Below are 20,634 nucleotides of genomic sequence, written 5' to 3'. Positions count from 1 at the left end.
GGCCCTAGCCGGGATGAAGTTAGCTAGCAAATGGGCATGGAAATCCTCAATAGATGATTGCTCGGCAATGGCTCTTACGATTTTATCAGAGAGAATACCAATAGCATACGGATAGATAATTTGCAAAATTTGACATGGCGAAAGAGAAAAAACAAGAGCATGATCCTGAAATTCCACTAGAAATCTTAAAAATGAAATTACATCACTGGTGGTGTTGACGGAAAACTTAGAGATACCTCTAAGCAACATTGCCAATGGATGAGGCAAGCTACTGAACCCAGGTGACATAGTCGTTAAAGGTTTCAATGGCAAAGAAGTTAATTCAGAGCGGATGTTACCCAATGACGCACGGCGTTCAGATTCGTTGTTCGATGGGGCAGAGATAGTTTGAGCAGCAACGGTTATCCTATTGACTTCTCCCTGAGGAGGCTCTTCCTCGTTACCTACATTCACCGTGGCGGGTTGATCAGTTTTGGGAGGAACTTCGCCGGTTAGCAATTGAGTGACCTTATTAGACAATTCAGAAATAGTTTCAAGGAGCGTATTAGCGTCCTTCCTCTGAACGTCATTCACCTTTAGAGACAACAGATCATTAACTCTATTTGCAAAGTGATACAGCCTGCCTTGCACACGCTTAATTTGATTAGGAGACGGATCGTTTTCATCAAAAAAGCTGACTACAGATGCTAGCCCAGTAATATTCTCGACGATCGTGGAAAGAGAGTCATCAATTTCTTTCTCTCCCAAATTGGGGATGGAAATGGGCAAATCAAGGGACTCTCTAAGCTTGTTGGTGTCGATTGCAACCGTGCCTCCAGATTGCACATTTCTGATAGTTAACTCGTATATCAACTCCTCTTTGCGCAAGTAGTTAAGGAGGAGAACATCGCGAGGGCCGGGCATGATGACAGAACAATTTTGAAAAACTCAAAAAATTCCAGCAACTGAGAAAATTGTTAGAGTTCGAATCAAAGCAATGTTTAGCCGTCAAAAGGGGCTAAATTGAGACCCATTCAACCACGCTCTGCTACCACTTGTTACGGAGATATCCGTGGTAGGTAGAGGTGAAAGAAGGTGCGGGTGTGAATGGGTTTCAAGCTACGAATTTAACGTGCAATGTAAAATTAATTTAAAATTTAACTAGGTTATATTTTCTTTTCAAAAACAAGAGATAACAATCATAACAGGTACAGAGTAGCAAAAATGTAGGTACAATATTACTGGATTCGGGCTCAGTGCCCTTACTTCATAACTCTTGGGCAATCAGCCCCGCCTTACTCCAAAAAAAATTTTAGCCAAGGGGCAGAAAACCCCATTCATGCCCAGGAGCACTGGCTCCAAACATTACACATAAAGCCTGCACGAGGCATACAGAAACAAATTTCAAAGAGCGATCCGCTCTCAAAATTGTAAGCCTATCACAAGGCCACACCAAACTCTACCTTCAAGCTGTCCTTCTAAGGACGTATTCACAGGGGTAAAATACCCAACCTACGGAGGTCTATTACATGAAAAGAAGGTTGATTACATGACCTCTAAAATAACAATTTGAGAGGAGGCGATCTTGCACTCCTAATACACTTTGTTTTTAAAACCTAATCTGGCTCTGGGCCGCTAACGCAAGGGCTAATCCCATACTACAGAGGTGACTTAGAGAAGAACACTTTACATTACATAAACGAAGAATAGTTTAAAAAAAATAAGTTCACCTCAAAACAAATGTGAGTGGGAGCTCGAGAGGGTTAGCACTCTCTATCCCAATATGTAGCTTTACAAGAAAAAGATGAAAAGAGTAATTACATTTTAGGAAAAGGTTACATGATGGAAATGCTTCGAACCCGCCGCGAGTGTTAAACTGACAACCTAGCAAGAAAAGAAGTTATTAATAGGCCATTACCTGGTGTTGAACGGCTGAAGAAGAAAGAGGCGCTTCCCGCCTCCTGCTATGTACTTAATACACTGAAAGATGGAACAGAAGTGGCCCGGAGACCCCAAAATCAGCAGTTTATATACTCTCACGGAAGTTTCTAGGCGTTAGGGAAATGAAAACACCCGCCCACAATGTTTTTATTGGATAGGACCCCGCAATCGATTCAAGTTGGGGGAAGATACATCTGATTGGATAGAAATTAATTTAAGAAATTCGGGATTGGCTACATGCAAAACAAGGGGAAAGAGAGGGGTATACAGCCAACTTAAACAATAACAGAAAGAAATTTAGCAAAGAACAAACATTTGAAATAAAAATTTCTTCAACAAAATAGTTCTTTGACTCCGCACTAGGTTGCACTATTGTTGATCTTCAGTAGTGTCCTCTAGAAGAGAAAGTTCACACTTCTTACTTCAAGCTAAACAAAAACACATCAAAAGTGACACAGTTCAAAAACTCAAAATTTTCCACGTGGTGACATCTTCTGAGAAAGTAGAGAATTAATAGAATAGATAAAGTTCAACCTTCCTCCAGAAGAGGAGTTTCAACTGGCGCAACTTTTAAATAAACGGTGTAGAGGTGTACCGCCCGGTACAATTATTATTATTATTATTATTATTATTATTATTATTATTATTATTAGTAAGTTGTGTGCTTTTCTTTCAGCATTTTTTAATAAATTATTTTATAAATCAGAATCTTGTGTTTGACAAATAGGAATACTTAGAGGTTATATTAATTTTCACTAAAAATCTTGGCTTCCATCTTAAAAAGAAAGAAAAACATTATCTTTGGCAACTGTCCACTGTTCACTCCTTCACATCAAGGAGTGTAATTGTAGCGGGTGATCTGAACTTCCCAGATGTTAAATGGGAAGGGAATGTGAACGACAGAAAACATGACCAACAAATGGTGATTAAGTTAATATGGGAAGGAGGGCTGAATCAGAAAGTGATGGAACCATTTAGAGGGAAAAATATTCTAGACATGGTGCTGATAAAATCAGATGAGCTTTATAGGGAAACTGAAGTGATCGATTGTATAAATGATAATGAAGCCATCTTTGGTATAGTTAAAAATGAATGTGATTAAAAGTGATGTTGTAAAAGTAGGATTGTTATACCATACTGTACCCTGGTGGTGGTGTTAGCTGCATCATTCAATTGTAATTAATTGTTTTTTTTTGCTAGTTGCTTTACATCGCACCGACACAGATAGGTCTTATGGCGATGACGATGGGACAGGGAAGGGCTAGGAGCGGGAAGGAAGCGGCCGTGGCCTTAATTAAGGTACAGCCTCAGCATTTGCCTGGTGTGAAAATGGGAAACCACGGAAAACCATTTTCAGGGCTGCCGACAGTGGGGTTCGAACCTACTATCTCCCGAATACTGGGTACTGGCCGCACTTAAGCGACTGCAGCTATCGAGCTATTGAGGAATATATATTTCATGTTTGTAAGCAAGAATATCTTACTTTATATATTGTAAGTACAGGCCAGTTCAAATGGTATTGTGAAACCTACCACAGACTGATATCTCCACTAGAGATTACGAAATACACTGACTGAGCAAATGTCATGGGATAGCGGAGCACTGATGCGCGGGTGTGTTGTCTGCATACCACATGCTCCCTGTGCCAGTGGCAGTTGTATAGGAGACCTTGTGAGCAGTGGCTGTGCATGTGACAGGTGTAACATGGAACGTCGTCGTGAGCTGACACCATTCGAATGGGTTATGGTGGTCGGTGCCCGACGGATGAGAAGTGCGATTTCGGAAGTGGTGCGGAAATTCGGCTTCACACGATCAACCGTGTCCAGGGTGTATCGTGAATGGTTGAATGCGGGTGTCACCGTCCACAACAGACGAACGACCGGCCATCCAACCACCCTCGATGACCGTGACCGGCGACATCTGAGACAGATTGCCAATAGTGACAGACGAGCAACCGCGCAACAAATCACGGCTCAGTTCAACACAGGCCATGCTAGACATGTCTCCCAGTGGATAATCCGAAGGAACATGGGTTCTATGGGGCATGGGAACCGGCGCCGCACACGGGTGCCACTGTTAACCCAACGTCATCGGGCACAATGACGCGCATTTGTCGCCAGTCACCAGGGATGGACACTGGAACAATGGCGTAACATGATATGGTCGGACGAATCATGATTTCAACTGCACCATGCTGATGGGAGGCACCATGTATGGTGCAGACCACATGAAGCGATGGATCCCGCCTGCCTCGAAGGTGTGGTGTAGGGCGCTGGTGTCTCTGTCATGGTCAGGGGTGCATTTTCCTGGTATGGAATGGGCCCCCTAGTTGTTCTGGAAGAGACTTTGAATGGTACGCGGTATGTTGAGCTGCTTGGAGACCTTCTCCACCCATTTTTGGCCTTCCAGCGCCCAGACGGTTCTGTGGTGTTTCAAGATGATAACGCGCCACCACATCACTCCCACGTCGCCCGGGAATGGTTCCAGGAACATGCAGCAGAGGTCCAACGACTGCCATGGCCACCCAGGAGCCCCGATATGTACCCTATTGAGCATATCTGGGATATCCTGGAACGCAGGCTCCGTGCGATGGACCCTGCACCCACGAACAGACCAGCATTGGCGGCCGCTCTGCAAACGATTTGGTGTCAGCTGCATCCAGAGGACTACCAGGGACTTGTCAACTCACTTCCATGGCATCTCACTGCAGTTCGCAGGGCCAGAGGAGACCCCACACGCTGTTAGGTGACTATCCCATGACATTTGCTAAGTCAGTGTACAATGGCCAGCAGAATTAGTTTTCTAAGAAATTGTGCCGAGTTGGAAAGAGAAAGGCAGGGTTATTTCTGAGTCAGTGGAAAGTTCCATAGCCGAGGGTGATGTGATAGTTTGAACAACGAAAGGACGGTCAGCAAAATTCCCGGAAATGACGTCAGGGGAATGCCAGTGTATCAACTGAGAGCTAGGTGCACAGTTGATACTTAAAAAGAAAAAAAGAAAATGAAATTTCTCAGTCTCACGTAGCTTGGACCAATGGTAAAATTTGCCAGGGAAAGGCAGTCATGCCAACTTCGTATTGTAGGAGGCACTATCAAAGGTAACTCCATGGATTAAATTTATAGAAGGAAATGGATTATAAATTTGAGATAAGGTGAAATTTAGAATAATATATAAGTAATAATAATAACGTAAATGTTTCCACCTTTTCAATACAATATATTCACAAAATTACAAAATTATACGGTACTAGTTTCGACCCATCTAGGGGTCATCATCAGCCGTATTGGAGCAAAGATCATTTGTGGCGAAATCCTAAGACAATATTATTTTAAAGAATAACAAGTGAAATGAGATGTTATGGTAATAGTTAATAATACAAGGAATACACATACTAAGAGGTTTTTAACAAAGAATAAAGTATAAATGGGGTGTTGTAAAAATTATAATCATGGAAATCAGTAAGTTCTTGTATTGAAATGAAATATGGCTTAGGAAGAGGGCTTAAGGTGGGGCTGAAGGGTGCGGGAGAAAGTGTAATTGTCTTGGAAAAGTACCTTTGATTAAATTTAGGATTGAGTTTAGGTTGGCTGCATTATTGTTTCTGAGGAAAGTGATAAATAGATCGAAGAGTATGTTGGGTTTCTCTGAGATTTCATTGAGATTGTGACTGGCATTAAAGTATTGGTCTAGGTGTATGTAGTAATTTTCCATTATGTTCAGTAAAGGGCCCTTGTTTGCTAATACGAGGATGTCCATGTCTTGTTCAATATTGGTGAAATTATGGTTATAATCTTGCATGTGTTGGCCGATGGCTGAAAACTTGTTGTATTTTATTGCGTTAGTGTGCTCGTGGTATCTGATAATGAAGTTTCTCCCGGTTTGCCCGATGTAGGTTTTTTTACAGGTGGTACATTTGATCCTATAAACTCCTGATTTTAAAAAACTGCTGGTCTTGTTGATGTGTGAAGTATTGTATAAAACATTCATGTTCTTATTGTTGGTTTTGAAGGCTATTTTAACGCCTTGTTTCTTAAAGATGTTGGTTAACTTGTAGATATCATTGTTGAACGTGAAGGTGGAAAATGTTAGAGGTTTGGTTATTTCTTTTTTGAGGGTAGTTTTTGGGCGATGTTTGTGTTTATTGATTATCCTTTCTATAAAATGATTGCTGAAGCCGTTGAATTTTGCGATTCCGCGGATTGTGTTGAGTTCGTTTTTTAGATCTTTATTGGACATAGGTATGCTGAAGGCTCAGTGAACTAGGCTGTTGTATGTGGCTCGTTTGTGGGACTGGGGGTGCACTGAATCTTGGCGAATGGTGGAGGCTGTTTGAGTGGGTTTTCTGAAAATTTTATAACTGAAAGAATCTGAGTTTCTAGTGATGGTTAAATCTAGAAAGTTGATTTTTTGATTTGATTCGGATTCTAGTGTGAATTTGATATGAGGATCAATATTGTTGAGTCTTAAGAGGGTGGTGGGTGCGTTAATTGATTTCTCATTCATGATTACAAAGACATCGTCGACATATCTGGCCCAAAAGAGAATGTTTTCGAATTCGTTGTCAATTTTGGTGTATTCGAGGAAGTCCAGGTATATTTCTGCTAAGATACCTGAGGCCGGTGACCCCATTGCCAAACCATTTTGTTGATATATGACATTGTCAAAAGTGAAGAAGTTATTGTCGATGATAAGTTTTAATATTGTGATAAAGTCTTGTATCTCTAGTTTGCTTAAGTGGCTGTTTTTGTTTAAATTGTTTATAATTATCGGAATTAATTTTGATACTTGTATGCTTGGGTACATGTTTACAATATCAATGAAATTTAGAAGCCTATCCATATAATAAAAATTATTAAAAGTTATTAATTGAGTGAGATTGACTGGCGTAAGTCTGAGAATTCATGGATACTATTCACTGATTGGCTGGAGGCAAGAGATGCTACAAACGGAGCGCATTTTCCTGCCCAGGATACGGGAGCTAAATTCACAATTATATTAATTACCAGTGAATGAAGTTAGTTGAGAATTGGTACAAAGGCTATAATAATATTATTACATCAGTGGATCCCAAGTTTAAGTCCGCTAATAGTCGTATGAGGATGTTGGAACTACTCACTCTAAGGTGACCTCTCGTGAACTCAGAGAAAGGGTGAGATTCACATCAATACATGGTCCTGGCGACGGAAGAGACTCACTCGTGAAGAATTGTTCGAGCTGTTACTATGCCAGTGTGTGTACTCACTCATAAAGAATTGTTTGAGCTGTTACTATGCCAGTGTTTGTACTTACTCATGAGAAATTGTTGGAGCTGTTACTACGCAACTGCGTAGAGACTTACTCATTAAGAATTGTTCAAGCTGTTACTACGGCAGTGTGTGTACTCACTCGTGAAATATTGTTTGAGGTGTTATTATGTTAGGTAGCACAGTGATCCAGGATGTGAATTAGTACGTGTTACAGACTTGAACAGTCTATTATCAGGAGTTCGAACATTTATGGAACTCATTAAATCGAAACCTATGGGTCGGATTGAGAGATTCTATCTTGAGAACAGTATATGTTACGTGAGAATGGTCGCGGATGTTTGACGTAATTTCACCAGTGAACAGTCGATTATGAACTGATACTTGGTCAGCCACACGAACGTGAGACGGGAGAAACGCGAACAGACATGGAAGTGCCGGGTCAGAATCTCGAGTGCGCGCCGGGCCATTGAAGGTGATACCGATGAATCCCATGTTCCTTAGTGCCTGGGGAAGGAATGAAGAATGTATATTTACATTAAGTGGGCTAGATAAAAGGCCAATAGTGTAAAATTTCTGTGTTACATTTAGAGTAGAAAATATTCCAAGTGTAAAAAGTTATTTGTTTTTGTAAAATTTTAAAATGTGTAATATTGAAAATTGTCAAGGATTACCTCTTCAAGCTGGCATGAAAACCAGTAGGATGCAGTGCTAAACTGGATGGGCCCCGTGCTCCTCGTCTGGTTTGGCAAACTACAAGGCAGAGATGTGTACCCCATTAATATAAATTTGTAGATTGCTAACGTTAATGGGAGGGAATCATATTCTTACATTATGGTAACTTGATTGTGAAATGAGCCGCCTCCTGGATCGTGTAAATTCAGAGATAAGTGGACAAAGGAACAAATTAATATGTACATAATTAGATCAAGCACTCATCATAATTTTGATTATTTGATAGAGTAGATTAGGTTTGATTTGTTTGTTCAAGTTCTTGAAGTGTTTGTGATTGTATTAGGAGCACGTTTCACGTAAGGATAAAATTAATATTCATTTTAGAAGTGCTCAAAGGTGTTTTCAGTTATTCTAAACTTTATAGATATTAAGGCATGTTGTAAGATTATCCAGAGGTAGAGGGTTGCAAGTGAATTTAATTGTTGTGGGACAGAATGAAGTCCATTGGATTGTCTGTAAATATCAAGGAATATGTGTGCCACAAAGTTTCACCACTGGACAGAAATATAATAATCAGTAGAATTATCGGAGTGATAAATGAACATGGGTAATGTGTAGATGAGTGTTTAATAATAATGCTTTGTGAATAATGGCACAGGCCTACTTTGATAGAATGATTGCAAGTTAAAGTAATTTAAGTGTGGAGATAACATGAGGTGTGGAAGACTTGAATTCGAGCAGTAAAATTGATTTTAACATTAATGGTTGATTTAACATTTTTGGACTCCATAATAATCATAAATATTTGTTTAGAAGTGATAGGGGCACTTGTATATGTTGGTCACGCTATGTTGAAGGCCCAGAGTGGTTTGAGCCCATTTTTGATGTTGGAATTCGTGCGGGACAAAAATCCGGCTTGAGGTGAAATTGAGTCGTACTGATGTCGATGAGGAAATAAGATGAATCTCGAGGCCTACATCAATATTATATGCCGATTTCGGTGTTATGAGTGGCAGAAGAGTCCACGCACCAAGGATTAATTAGTGAATTAAATGTTTTGAAGAGTTCCAGTGGAATAAATGGACTTCAAATCAAAAGGAGGGAATAATTTAGCAATCGCAGGTACTGGATGTATTTGCCCAGCCGTGAGATACCAGGGGATTTGAGATTTGTCTTGGGAGGATATGGTGCTCCCATAAATTAACAGCAGTATGAAAATAAGGTTGCGGTTTCGAATACCGTTATTGTGTCCCGACCGATGTGAAATCAGATCTAGGTGGTTCATTTTGGGATTTAACATATATCACTAAATTCTAAAGATTGAAATATTAGAATATAAAATGTTTAATAATAATAATAATAATAATAATAGAGAAAATTACTGACACAATCCGAAAAAGGCGGGCACGATTTTACGGTCATCTGAAAAGAATGGACGGAAGAATGTTAACTAAAGAGATTTTTGATTCAAATCCCAAACCAATATTCCCTGGTGTAGAAATACTAAAGAAGACCTGCAAATGATACATATCTCAGCAGAAGATGCCCTCAACAGAGATCGCTTCCGCAAGAAAATATTGACGAACGGGCTAAACCGAGACGAGCCATCGAAGAGAAGACATGGTGCCCCTTGGACAGAGGAGCATAAGCAGGCCCACTCACAAAGAATGTGGGAAATTTGGGCTCTAAAGAAGGCCAAGTTCAGTGTCAAATGCAAGAAGACTTAACATGGTCCTTGATGGCCCCAGCAAATTTTATATATATAATAAAATTAAAAATATTTTTTAATTATTTCGGATGATGATGTTGACTGATACTAGGGAAGTCAGCTGGCAAAATAACTTAATAATATCCAGTTGTTGTAAATAATAAGTTAAATTTGTTATTTGTAATGTGATGGCAAATCCCTACATCTGGACCATTAGGTTAGAGTTCCTTTGTCATTTCCTTCAGTTAACGATAGCATATCTTGGTTAGGAACCCGGAGAGAGTTTTGTATTGTCCCGGGTTGGTCTCATCTCAATAAAGGTGGAGGCGATGATATGATTCATGTGATCACGCCCACCTGGCCAACAGGTAATTGGTCCATGACCATAAATGGTCATTGTGTTCATGAGGGTCGAATTGCAACCCTCAGCAATCAACGGTTCCACCACCTAAGTGGATGGGTGGTCAAAAGTGTAAAATATTAATATGTGAAATTTTCAGGAATTATTTGCCAAATTACCGGCAAAATAAGGGTCAATGAATTTTTGTGTATGTTCAATTTTTAACTTAAATAAAATGTCCCTTTAGCATTTGCAAGGAAACAGTTCCAGGTTCTTGTTCTTGTAGAATAGTAAACCCTTGGTGACCGTTTAAATATCTGCCCCCATTCCTAGAACGGAGCCTTCCAATTTTTCCCTTGGATCTGATTTAATGTATCTTTGTGTGTTAGTTTATGATGAGCCTTAAAGTTAATAATTAGTGTGTCCCATTCAACCCTGTAGTACTGATTAGATGGCACCCTTATATTTAATTGGAGATCTTATATCTTCATAATATTTTTTATTGCTTATTTTTTGCGATAGATTCGGACCGTAACACTCTCTGAGATAAATGCTGGTTGGGACTCAGGCTATGAGCGGGTACAATACCTTATGTTTGATAAGAGACGCATGGGAAAATATTTAAAAAGCAATTATGGTCAATGGAAAATGGTAAATCAAAATATAAACAACGTATGGGATGGATTTTTGAGCAATTGTTGAGGAGTATGAAAACAGGTATGTAGCTTTAAAAGTGGCAAGGAATGGTAAGGACTCATTATATTATAACACAGAAATAAAGAGATTAAGAAGGAGAGGCAGATTAGAAAGAAATAGGAATGGTTGTAGGAATAAGGAGAGATTGAAGGAGCTTAGAAACTGATTCTAGCAAAAAAATCAGCTAAAGACAACATGATGGGAAACATAATTTTAGGGAGCCAAGGAAGGATATGTATAGATATTTTAAGGTAAATACAGTTTCCAGGAAGGACATTCCAGGGATCATTAATGAACAAGGGGAGTGTATATATGAGGACTTACAGAAGGCAGAAATATTCAGTCAGTCAGCACTCATCAATTCCTTCACAAGCATTTTTTTGCTAGTTGCTTTACGTCGCACCGACACAGGTAGGTCTTATGACGATGATGGGATAGGAGTGGGAAGAAAGCAGCCATGGCCTTAATTAAGGTACAGCCCCAGCATTTGCCTGGTGTGAAAATGGGAAACCACGGAAAACCATCTTCAGGGCTGCTGAGAGTGGGGTTCGAACCTACTATCTTCCGAATACTGGATACTGGCCGCACTTAAGCGACTGCAGCTATCGAGCTCAGTCACCAGCATTTTCTTGGTAGAAGTGGTACTAAGACTGCTGAGTCTTTCATTGTTCATTGTATTATGCAAGTATGTTTTTACCCCCTTCAGAGTGCTCATACTCCTTTCAGTGGAAGCCGTGGTCACAGGAAATGTTAATATTAAACAAATAAATTTTGACACTTTCACATACACTGGTTTGAGGTCATTGAGGACAATATAATGTAAAATCCTTTGGATTCCAGGAGATGAGCTCTTTTTGAGGATCTATTAAAAAATTAACGAAACACTGTCAGATTATGAATGAAGAGCCTGACTGATTTTATTGTTTCGGAGCAATGGAGAAGAACAGGGTTTAACGGGGACAAATGTTTTTCTATATCGGAATAAATGTTAATCAATTCATTTTCCAATCTTTCTCTATGAAAAAGGGGGTAAATGTTCATAAGACTGTTCAGTTTAATAGCAGGGAAGCTCTCTTTGTAAACTATGAAGTGAGTTTGATGCAACAATTTAACAAACTGAATGCTTTCAAAATCACCAAGCTGTATTTCCATTTTCATAATTAAAGTGTCAAGAACTTCATAGGTTAACATTTTGAGCATTTGGAGTGTCCTGTCATCTACATTTACCTCACTATTCATTTTGCAACATTTTTCAATGCAAGAGGATACTGTGTTTTCTGATCGCATGTCCTTGAGGATACCAGTGGTTTTTCTAATTTCGTATTACACAGAATTACATCAGATGTTGCAGTAGAGCAAGGAGATGATCTGTATAAACAAAATTTCTCTATAGAAACAGAGCAAATAAATGAATTGGACCTCCTTGAGTATGGTGAGCAACCCGATAGCTGAATTGTACGACTCACTGTCCCAACCCTTATCATTCTCTGCAATGTCTTCAAAAACCTGTCTTACATCATCATAGTGTGAAAATGTTATGTTGCTTGCTCTGAAATGAAAGCTCCATGCTCATGGAAGTCTGAATCCTTTGGATTCCAGAAGATGAGCTCTTTTTGAGGATCTACTAAAAAATTAATGAAACACTGTCAGATTATGAATGAAGAGCCTGACTGATTTTATTGTTATGGAGCAATGGAGAAGAACGGGGTTTAACTTGCAGGCGTAACAGTGTAGAAATATTGCCCGTGGGCAAACTTGTTTAACGTAATGCTTAACACCCCCATGCTTTCCTGTGCATTGTGGAGCACCCGTCATGTTTGACATACGACTTTATCAATCAGTCCCCACTTTCACAGAATATCGACAATTAATTCTGATAAGCCTAATGCAGTCTTATCAACTGAAACATCATTAAAGACTATGAATCTTTCTGCGGGACCCTATTTTGAGCAGAACTGGAATATTACGCCAACTTGAAATCTGTTTGATACATCTAAAGTCTCATCTGGCTGAATACCAATGAAATCACAAGAATCTATCTCTGCTTTGATTGTCTTCTGAATTATGATAGTTACAGAATCAATTAATTCAATCTGTATTTCACTTGATGTGCCTTTAAAGCCTAATGTGGACTGGAGATGATCTCGAATGTACTGTTCCTGTTTTGAAAGAAGATCTAACAACTCTAGGTAACTGTCCCTGTTCATTGAGTCTTCGCCTTCAAAATTACCTTGAAATCCAAGCTCCTGTTTCCCAAGAAAACACACAATATCAACAAGTCTCAACAACAAGCTGATTTTGTTTCACGACTTCGTTTTGTTTAACGACGTGAATTCTTGCAGCTTCAGATAAAGAATGTTCTATCTTCCCGCGCCCCAGTAAACAGAATCTCTCTTCGTTTTTAATATGTTTATTTGAATTTTGATGCTTTTCTAAGTAAGTTATTTGTAACAGTTACCCCCCTTTAAAGTCAATTCCTTTCCACCACCAAACAAAACACACGTATAACAAGAATTCTCTTGCTTTCAGAACAGGCTGTTAACAACAAATATTGTGTATACCAAGAAAATTGAAATTTTCTCGCTGCTTTACCGTCAAAACACTTAATATCAAAATTGGGCATACATCTTTTGTTTTTGGCTTCACATTCTCTTTGTAAGTCCAAGATGAGAACGAATTATATTTTAAAGAGTTCAAAAAACTTGTTATGTTCGTAAAGTCGAGTTTCAACTGGATGATGTACTGGAAGTCTTGTTTTACAAAACTAACAGTCCATTTCTGAACTGTCACAAACAAAGCCCATAATGCACTGATTGCCCACTAATTCAAAAGAATAAAACACAATTAACAATGCAATACTTCATTGTCACCTTTGTGCAGGGAGTTTCTACACTCTTAAATAGCAGAGGGGGCATGCCCCTTTGGAGTTTAAACCTTGCAGAGAGAGGAGCATGGGTGGTAATCTATCTTTCCTCCACCACTTTGCTTGAATCCTCAAGCTGACGGAAGGGAAACAAAACAAGAAGTCCTGGGTGGGACAAGTTACAGACTGCCTCCCTGTCAGAACAAGTAGTCTGCCATCTAGCGGGGCAATCAGCAAAGCACATCATCTGCTGTCGTCATGTAGCACATATCAAATAAAGATTATTATTGAAATGACATACGGCTTTTAGTACTGGGATATGTCCGAGGACTTTGGCTCACCAGGTGCAGGTCTTTTGATTTGACGACCGTAGGTGACCTGCACGTCATGATGAGGATGGAATGATGATGAAGACGACACATACACCCAGTCCCCGTGCCAGGGGAATTAACTAATTATGGTTAAAATTCCTGATCCTGCCAGAAATCGAACCCGGGACCCCTGTAACCAAAAGACAGCACGTTAACCATTTAGCCATGGAGCCGGATGATATTATTGTTGATTTAACACAATAAAAACAGCAGATAAATTTGTTACTTTTTTAATGTTTAATCGTATTTCCTAGGGTAGGCATTGCCTCAAATGACTCCAAGTAGTTTTGCCCACTGGAGATTACAGTAAAAATTAGGGCTATTGCACTAGACAAAATAGTTGAATGGGTGGCTACATTTTTAGAAAATAGAACTTAGAGAATTAGGGCAGATGAAGTAATATCTGGTCCTGTAATGATTAAGAAGGGAGCGAGGTGGGGGGGGGGGGATCCGCAGAGCATTATTATTGGACCTTTATGTTTTCTTATGTATATCTAAGTGATACAAGTCAAGAAATGGAATCGCAGATAAGGCTATTTGCGGATAACGTTATAATGTATAGAGTAGTAAATAAGTTACAGAATTGTGAGCAACTGTAAAACGATCTGGACAGCATTGTGAGATAGACAAAGGACAATGGAATGGTGGGATGAAAAATCAGGTTGTAAGTTTCACCAAAAGGAAAATTCCTCTCAATTTTTAATTACATTGTTGATGGGGTGAAAGTTCCTTATGGGGATCATTGTATGAAGGTAATCCCAAAAACGAGGTCTCCTATTTTTTATAAATACTAAGACCTGTTTATTTCTACAATGGTTTACATCATTTTACAGCTTGAACATTTAGCTATTTTTCTACATAATCACCATTTCAGTTGATGCATTTTTGTAGATGCTGTGATAGTTTTTGTATGTCCATGTCATACCAGCTTGCCGCCATGCTGTTCAGGAAGTTGTGAACCTCATCTTTCACCTCGTCGTTGGTGCTGAATCGCTTTCCAGTCAAATGTTTTTTCAACTTAGGGAACAAATGATAGTCACAGTGTGCCAAGTTGGGATTATAAGGTGGGTGGGTGATGATGTTCCACTGAAACTGTTGCAGGAGAGCAACTGTTTGCCAGGCGACGTGCGGGCGAGCGTTGTCATGGAGAATGTTTATGCCCTTGCTCATCTTTCCTCCTCTCTGGTTCTGAATTGCCCGTCTGAGTTTTTTCAGGGTCTCACAGTACTTGTTAGCGTTAATTACGGTCCCAGCAGGCATAAATTTGACCAACAATACCCCTTTTCAATACAAAAACACAGTTGTCATGACTTTACTGGCAGACTGTGTTTGCTTGAATTTCCACGGCTTTGGCGAAGAGGGATGCCGCCACTGGCATGATTATTGCTTGGTCTCGGGTATAAAGTGGAACACCCAGGTTTCATCACCTGTGACAGTTGAGTCCAAAAAGTTCTCCTGTTCGGCTGCAAAGCATTGAAGAAATGCACGGGAAGAATCAACTTGTTGCCGCGTGTGGTCTTAGTCAGCATGCGTGGCACCCATCTTGCGCACACCTTCTGGTATTTCAACTTTCCCATTAAACTTCTGTGAGCAGTGCTTCGGGAAACCTCAGGAACCACAGTGCAGAGATCATCCAGGGTGAACCGCCAATCTTCACGCATGATTTGCTTAATCTTCACAACTGTCTCGACGGAAATTGACGGTCTCTCGCTCGTTTGTTTGTCGTGAATTTCAGTACAACCGGTTGCAAACTCTCTACACCACTTACGAATATTTTTTGACATCCATACACGACTCACCATACACTTCCATCAATTGGCGATGGATTTCAATCGGTTCAGTACCTTTTGCATTCAAAAACCAAATAACTGCGTGCACTTCGCACTTGGCGGTAACATCCAATGGGAGCTCCATTCTCAACGGCTGCCAAGCCAAGACTGAGTGCCTCAGCGCAGCATGCGCATGTTTATATGCAAGCGCGGGAAATACTCTTCAAAATATTGTGACCAACAGTCACACGAACAGAGTTCTGTATTTATAAAAATATAGGAGACCTTATTTTTGAGATTACCCTTGTAAGTACCTAGGTGTTAATGTAAGGAAAGATCTTCATTGGGGTAATCACATAAATGGGATTGTAAACAAAGGGTGTAGATCTCTGCACACTCTGGTAAGAACCTAACTAGAGTATGGTTGCAGTATATGGGACCTACACCAGGACAACTTGAACATGAGAAATGGATAAGATCCAAAGGAAAGCAGCATGATTCGTTGTGATAAAGGAGTAGTGTTACAAAAATGTTGGAGACTTTGAGCTGGGAAGACTTTGAAGTAAGGAGATGAGATGCTCGACTATATGGTATCAGTGGAGAGATGGGGTGGAATGACGTCAGTAGACGAATAAGCTTGAGTGGAGCTATTAAAGTAGGAAAGATCATAAAATGAAGTTGAAATTGGGATAAATATTCATTTATAGCACAAGGAGTAAGGGGTTGGAGAAATTAATCAAGGAAAAAGTTCGATAAATTTCTAAGTTCTTTGAAAATATTTAAGAAAATCTGAGGTAAACAATAGATAGGGAATTTGCCACCTGGGCAACAGTCCTAAATGCAGATCACTGATGAATTATCCTCTGTGATTCCATCAATCCATCGGAGTTTAGGTCTTATCTCCTCTTTCCTTCTGGAGTATATTGTGGTTATGTAAAAGAGAGGGTCTGGAGTCTAACTTTTCTGCCAATAAAGATGATATCTAATCTATGTATTATTTCTTCATTGTTCACTCAGGTGTTTTCTAACATTGGTAGAGCTCTTTGTTATAGTATTATCTTATTCTTCATTCTCCATTCTCCTCTTTCCTTAATAAGACCATACATTTTCCCCAATAATTTATACTAATATTTCACATTTGATTTACCAAAAAAATTTGCCTCTAGTTGTAGGTTGTATAATATGTGAAGATAGAAATTACTTAATGTTAGGACTGAGATGTGCTGGTATTAGTAATAAAGTCAAATATATCATGGTAGGAATAAGTATAAGTACACACGTTAGAATTAACACGATCGGTATTTGTTCCTATATTTCTCTGTTTGACTTTATTCATCACATTTCTTCCTTTCCATTACTATTTGCAGTTTCTCTTTTCTCTATGATTTGGATAAAATAAAAGTTTGTTAATCCTGATTCTCTTCCATTTCAGTATCAAACGTATGCGTGGAAGTGGGTTGATAAAGAAGATAATGGATGATACAAGACCTAAGCCCACACCTGAACCACCTATACCTCTCAAACAGATGACACTACAAGATACGACTCCTCTTCTTCTGTCATTAATGTTGGGTACCTTGGCTGCAGTAGTCTTGATAGTTATTGAACGATGTTTAAAATTTTGTGGTAATCATTACATGTCCCATGCAACTAGTCAGAAAAAGAGGAGTGGTGAATTAAAAGAAGCCTGGAGACCTTCACAGAACATAAACGAATGTCTTTTGCGATTGTTTTATAGGAAGAAGCTCCCTTTGAGGTAACAAGTTTGCAAGTTGGTGTGAAGCTTACAAGGGATATCCCCAACCTCGAACACTGAACTTCACAAAAACATCCTTACAATATAGATCGTTCATTACAAAAACAATGGTTTGTGACCCACCCGCAATTTATATACTCACCACAGAAGTCGAAGTCTGTGAAACTGGAGTTATCTAAACTAAATTCTTAAAAATAATTTGTTTCTATTCAATACAATATCAAGACCATGTACTTGAAAATACATAAATGTAACTTAAACGCTCTTCATTCTGTTGAACACACAAGTTCAGTATAAATATTACACTTTAACATACCTGTAAAATAAAACATACTACATATTATTAAACAAGGAATAAAAATACACACTATTAAAAAAAGAATGCCATGTTTCATTCTTAAAATATCATCATATTCTACCAAGTCATACTCAATATTTGGAAATATTTATGTTTATTTCTGTTCAAACACCTATGAATTTGAAATTTGGAACTTATCTTAATGAAGTCCTGCTTTGTCTCCACTCCAGCATACATTGCGAGGCATTTGAAGAAACCTTTGCTCTTTCATTGGCTCAAATCCAACCGGCTGCCAGTCCGTGACCCTCATTCTTCCTTGTTCCTTGTTTAATAGTCTGTTTTTTTTTTTACAGGAATGTTACAGTGTAATATTTTTATTGAACTTGTGTGTTAGACATTACATTGCATTAAATTACATTTAACTGAGCCAACACTAAAAAGTATGGCTTCTTTCATAACAAAAAATAAAAATAACATGAAATAAAATAAATAATCATGTTAAAAATTAGAACATTTTTCAACTCTTATTTGGCTCATCATTAGCTAATTGTGGAAGAACATCTATGTGATCATGAAGTAAAATATGATGTACACAAAAGTACAGTTTATTAAAACACTGACACATTAAAAGATTTTAAAAGGACCATGTTTTTTTGTAGTTGAGGAAATGTTCTTTGTTGATTGGTTGATTAAAAATATAGTGAAAGACACATATTGAGAAGTATAGACCAAAGATGATTGTAGGTCGAATGGGACTGGAATGAAATTTTTATATGGTGGACCTTACTGTCTTACAGTATTTCTAATTATGTAAGCATCAATATGGAACATGAATATAATATTTAGTATTGTAAATCTTGTATCTCTTCTTTGGTTGATAAGAATAAACCTAGAAACGAAAGAAAACAGAAAGAGTAGGAAATGGAAATATACTTATTACTAAAAAATGGGTCAATGAATGAAGCAATACTCACAATCTCTTCTTCTAGCCTCTGAAGTTGACTCTGTCATGTAGTGTTGACGTTTGAGTGAGCGCAAGCAGAAGATTGCCTTGATTTGTCACTTTTGAGGTGAAATGGCATAGAAGGGGAGGGGGAAAGAATTAGAGGGAAGGGAATGGCTCGCTTATTTTGTGTTGTAGAAGATTTGTTTGTAATTGGGAATTTATTTTTATTATTTCATCAAATAAGATGAGGTTTTCTGTAAAATTTCGTTAAGGTTGAAGATAGGATTCTTTCTTTGATCAAGATGTGTCTGTTTTGAAGTATGTTGAGATGTTCCAGATCTTGATTTATGGAGGAAAATGCTTGATTGTATTTGGGCATATGCTTGCCCATCATGGTAAAACCTCTTATATTTGTTGTCATTTACATGATCTTTATAACGAGTTGAAAAAGTTCTTGGTTAATTTGTAATTGCCAGATTGTAAATATTTATTATTTTCATTGAAAATAAGCATATTGTAAAATAGTTTGGGATTGGTATTATCTATTTTAAAGGCAATTTGAAGTTCTGTTAATTAAAAAATTTTTGTGATCTAAAACCAAACCCCATAGTGCAACAGCCCCGAAGTGCCATGGCCTACCAAGCGACCGCTGCTCAGCCCGAAGGCCTGCAGATTATGAGGTATTATGTGGTCAGGACGACGGATCCTCTCAGGTGTTAGTCTTGGCTTTCTAGACCAGGGCCTCTATCTCACCGTCAGATAGTTCCTTAGTTGTAATCACGTAGGCTGAGTGGACCTTGAACCAGCCCTCAGACATAGGTAAAAATCCCTGACCTGGCCAGGAATTGAACCTGGGGCCTCTGGGTCAGAGGCAGACATGCTACCCCTACACCGTGGGGCTGGCTTTTGTGATCTGGTATAAATTATTATTAAGAGTAAAAGTGGCAAATTCTTTTTTCTCCCCTTGTTCTTTTTTCAGTGTAGTGAATGGCTTGTTCTTTATTTTGTTTGACTTTGTCAACATAATTTGTATTATTATTTTTGCTAGAAAGAAGAATTTTGAAAACTCTTTGAATTATGCTGTAAGAAGTGCCCTTTTTTTTTTATGGCTGCCTGGATGAAGGGAATCTTTCCTAAGGACATTTATTGTTTGGGTGGGTTTTCTGAAGTTATATTTGAGAGAGTTATTTAGCCTCGTAATTTTAAGATCTAGAAAATTCATAGTTTTGTTAGTCTCATATTGAAGTGTAAATTTTGTGAGGATTTAAATAATTGATTTGTTGAAGTATGACTTTACTATCAGTTATTTGTAGTTGTAAAACTGTCATTGGCATATCTTGGCCAGTGAAATTTGCTGTTGATGTTGTTAATTGTTTTAGTTTGTTATAAATTTTCCTTATTTGGCTCTGTCATCCACATACTGACTGGAGGCAAGGTGTGATCATTCCACTATTTATGAAAGAAGACTGAAAGAAGTGTAATAACTATAGATGTATAACTCTTCTATCTCAAGGGTAAATAAAAAATATACAACTCTATCCTGGAATGAAAAATCAGAAAATTGTTTGAATCTAAACTGGAGGAAGATCAACATGGATTTAGACCAGACAGATCAAGTGTAGACCTCATATTTTTTACAAGAATCCTTGTCAAAAGAAACTGGGATTAGAATGGTTATAGTTGTATTCTTTGATATTGAGAAAGCGAATGATCACATGTCACGTAATCACATATGGGAATGTTTGAGACATGAAGAAGTGACATAAAGAGACATAAGGTGCCAGGTGAGATTATAACTCAAGTTAAACACCTGTATCATGAAACAAAGAGCTGTATGCAAAATCAATGAAACAAAGAACAGAGTCCAACAAGAAAGTTGTCTGTCATCACTTCTCTTTATTATTATGGTAGATGGGGTTATAAAAGTATTGAAAATGAAAGATCAAACTACATATGTGATTGTATTTGCTGATGATGTTACACTGTAGGGTGAGACTGAAGCAGAAGTACAAGCTAAACTAGATCTTTGGTAAGAATAATTTGAAAGAA

The 20,634-nt window shown here is 38.5% G+C and overlaps 1 protein-coding gene across 1 annotated transcript in view; it reads left to right on the top strand.

The window, feature by feature from the left end:
• LOC136874837 (glutamate receptor ionotropic, delta-1) overlaps nucleotides 1–20,014 on the top strand; it is a 276,714-nt gene extending 256,700 nt beyond the window's left edge. Inside the window, exon 9 of the mRNA XM_067148516.2 lies at nucleotides 17,018–20,014. Within this exon, the coding sequence (XP_067004617.2) occupies nucleotides 17,018–17,345 (328 nt within the window). The 3' untranslated portion in view covers nucleotides 17,346–20,014. The remainder of the gene's footprint in view (nucleotides 1–17,017) is intronic.
• Nucleotides 20,015–20,634: the final 620 nt, after the last annotated feature.

The sequence above is a fragment of the Anabrus simplex genome, chromosome 5, assembly GCF_040414725.1.
Source record: "Anabrus simplex isolate iqAnaSimp1 chromosome 5, ASM4041472v1, whole genome shotgun sequence".
Classification (NCBI taxonomy): domain Eukaryota; kingdom Metazoa; phylum Arthropoda; class Insecta; order Orthoptera; family Tettigoniidae; genus Anabrus; species Anabrus simplex.
The sequence above is the reverse complement of the archived record's forward strand: the minus strand, read 5'-3'. Positions and strand labels throughout refer to the sequence as shown.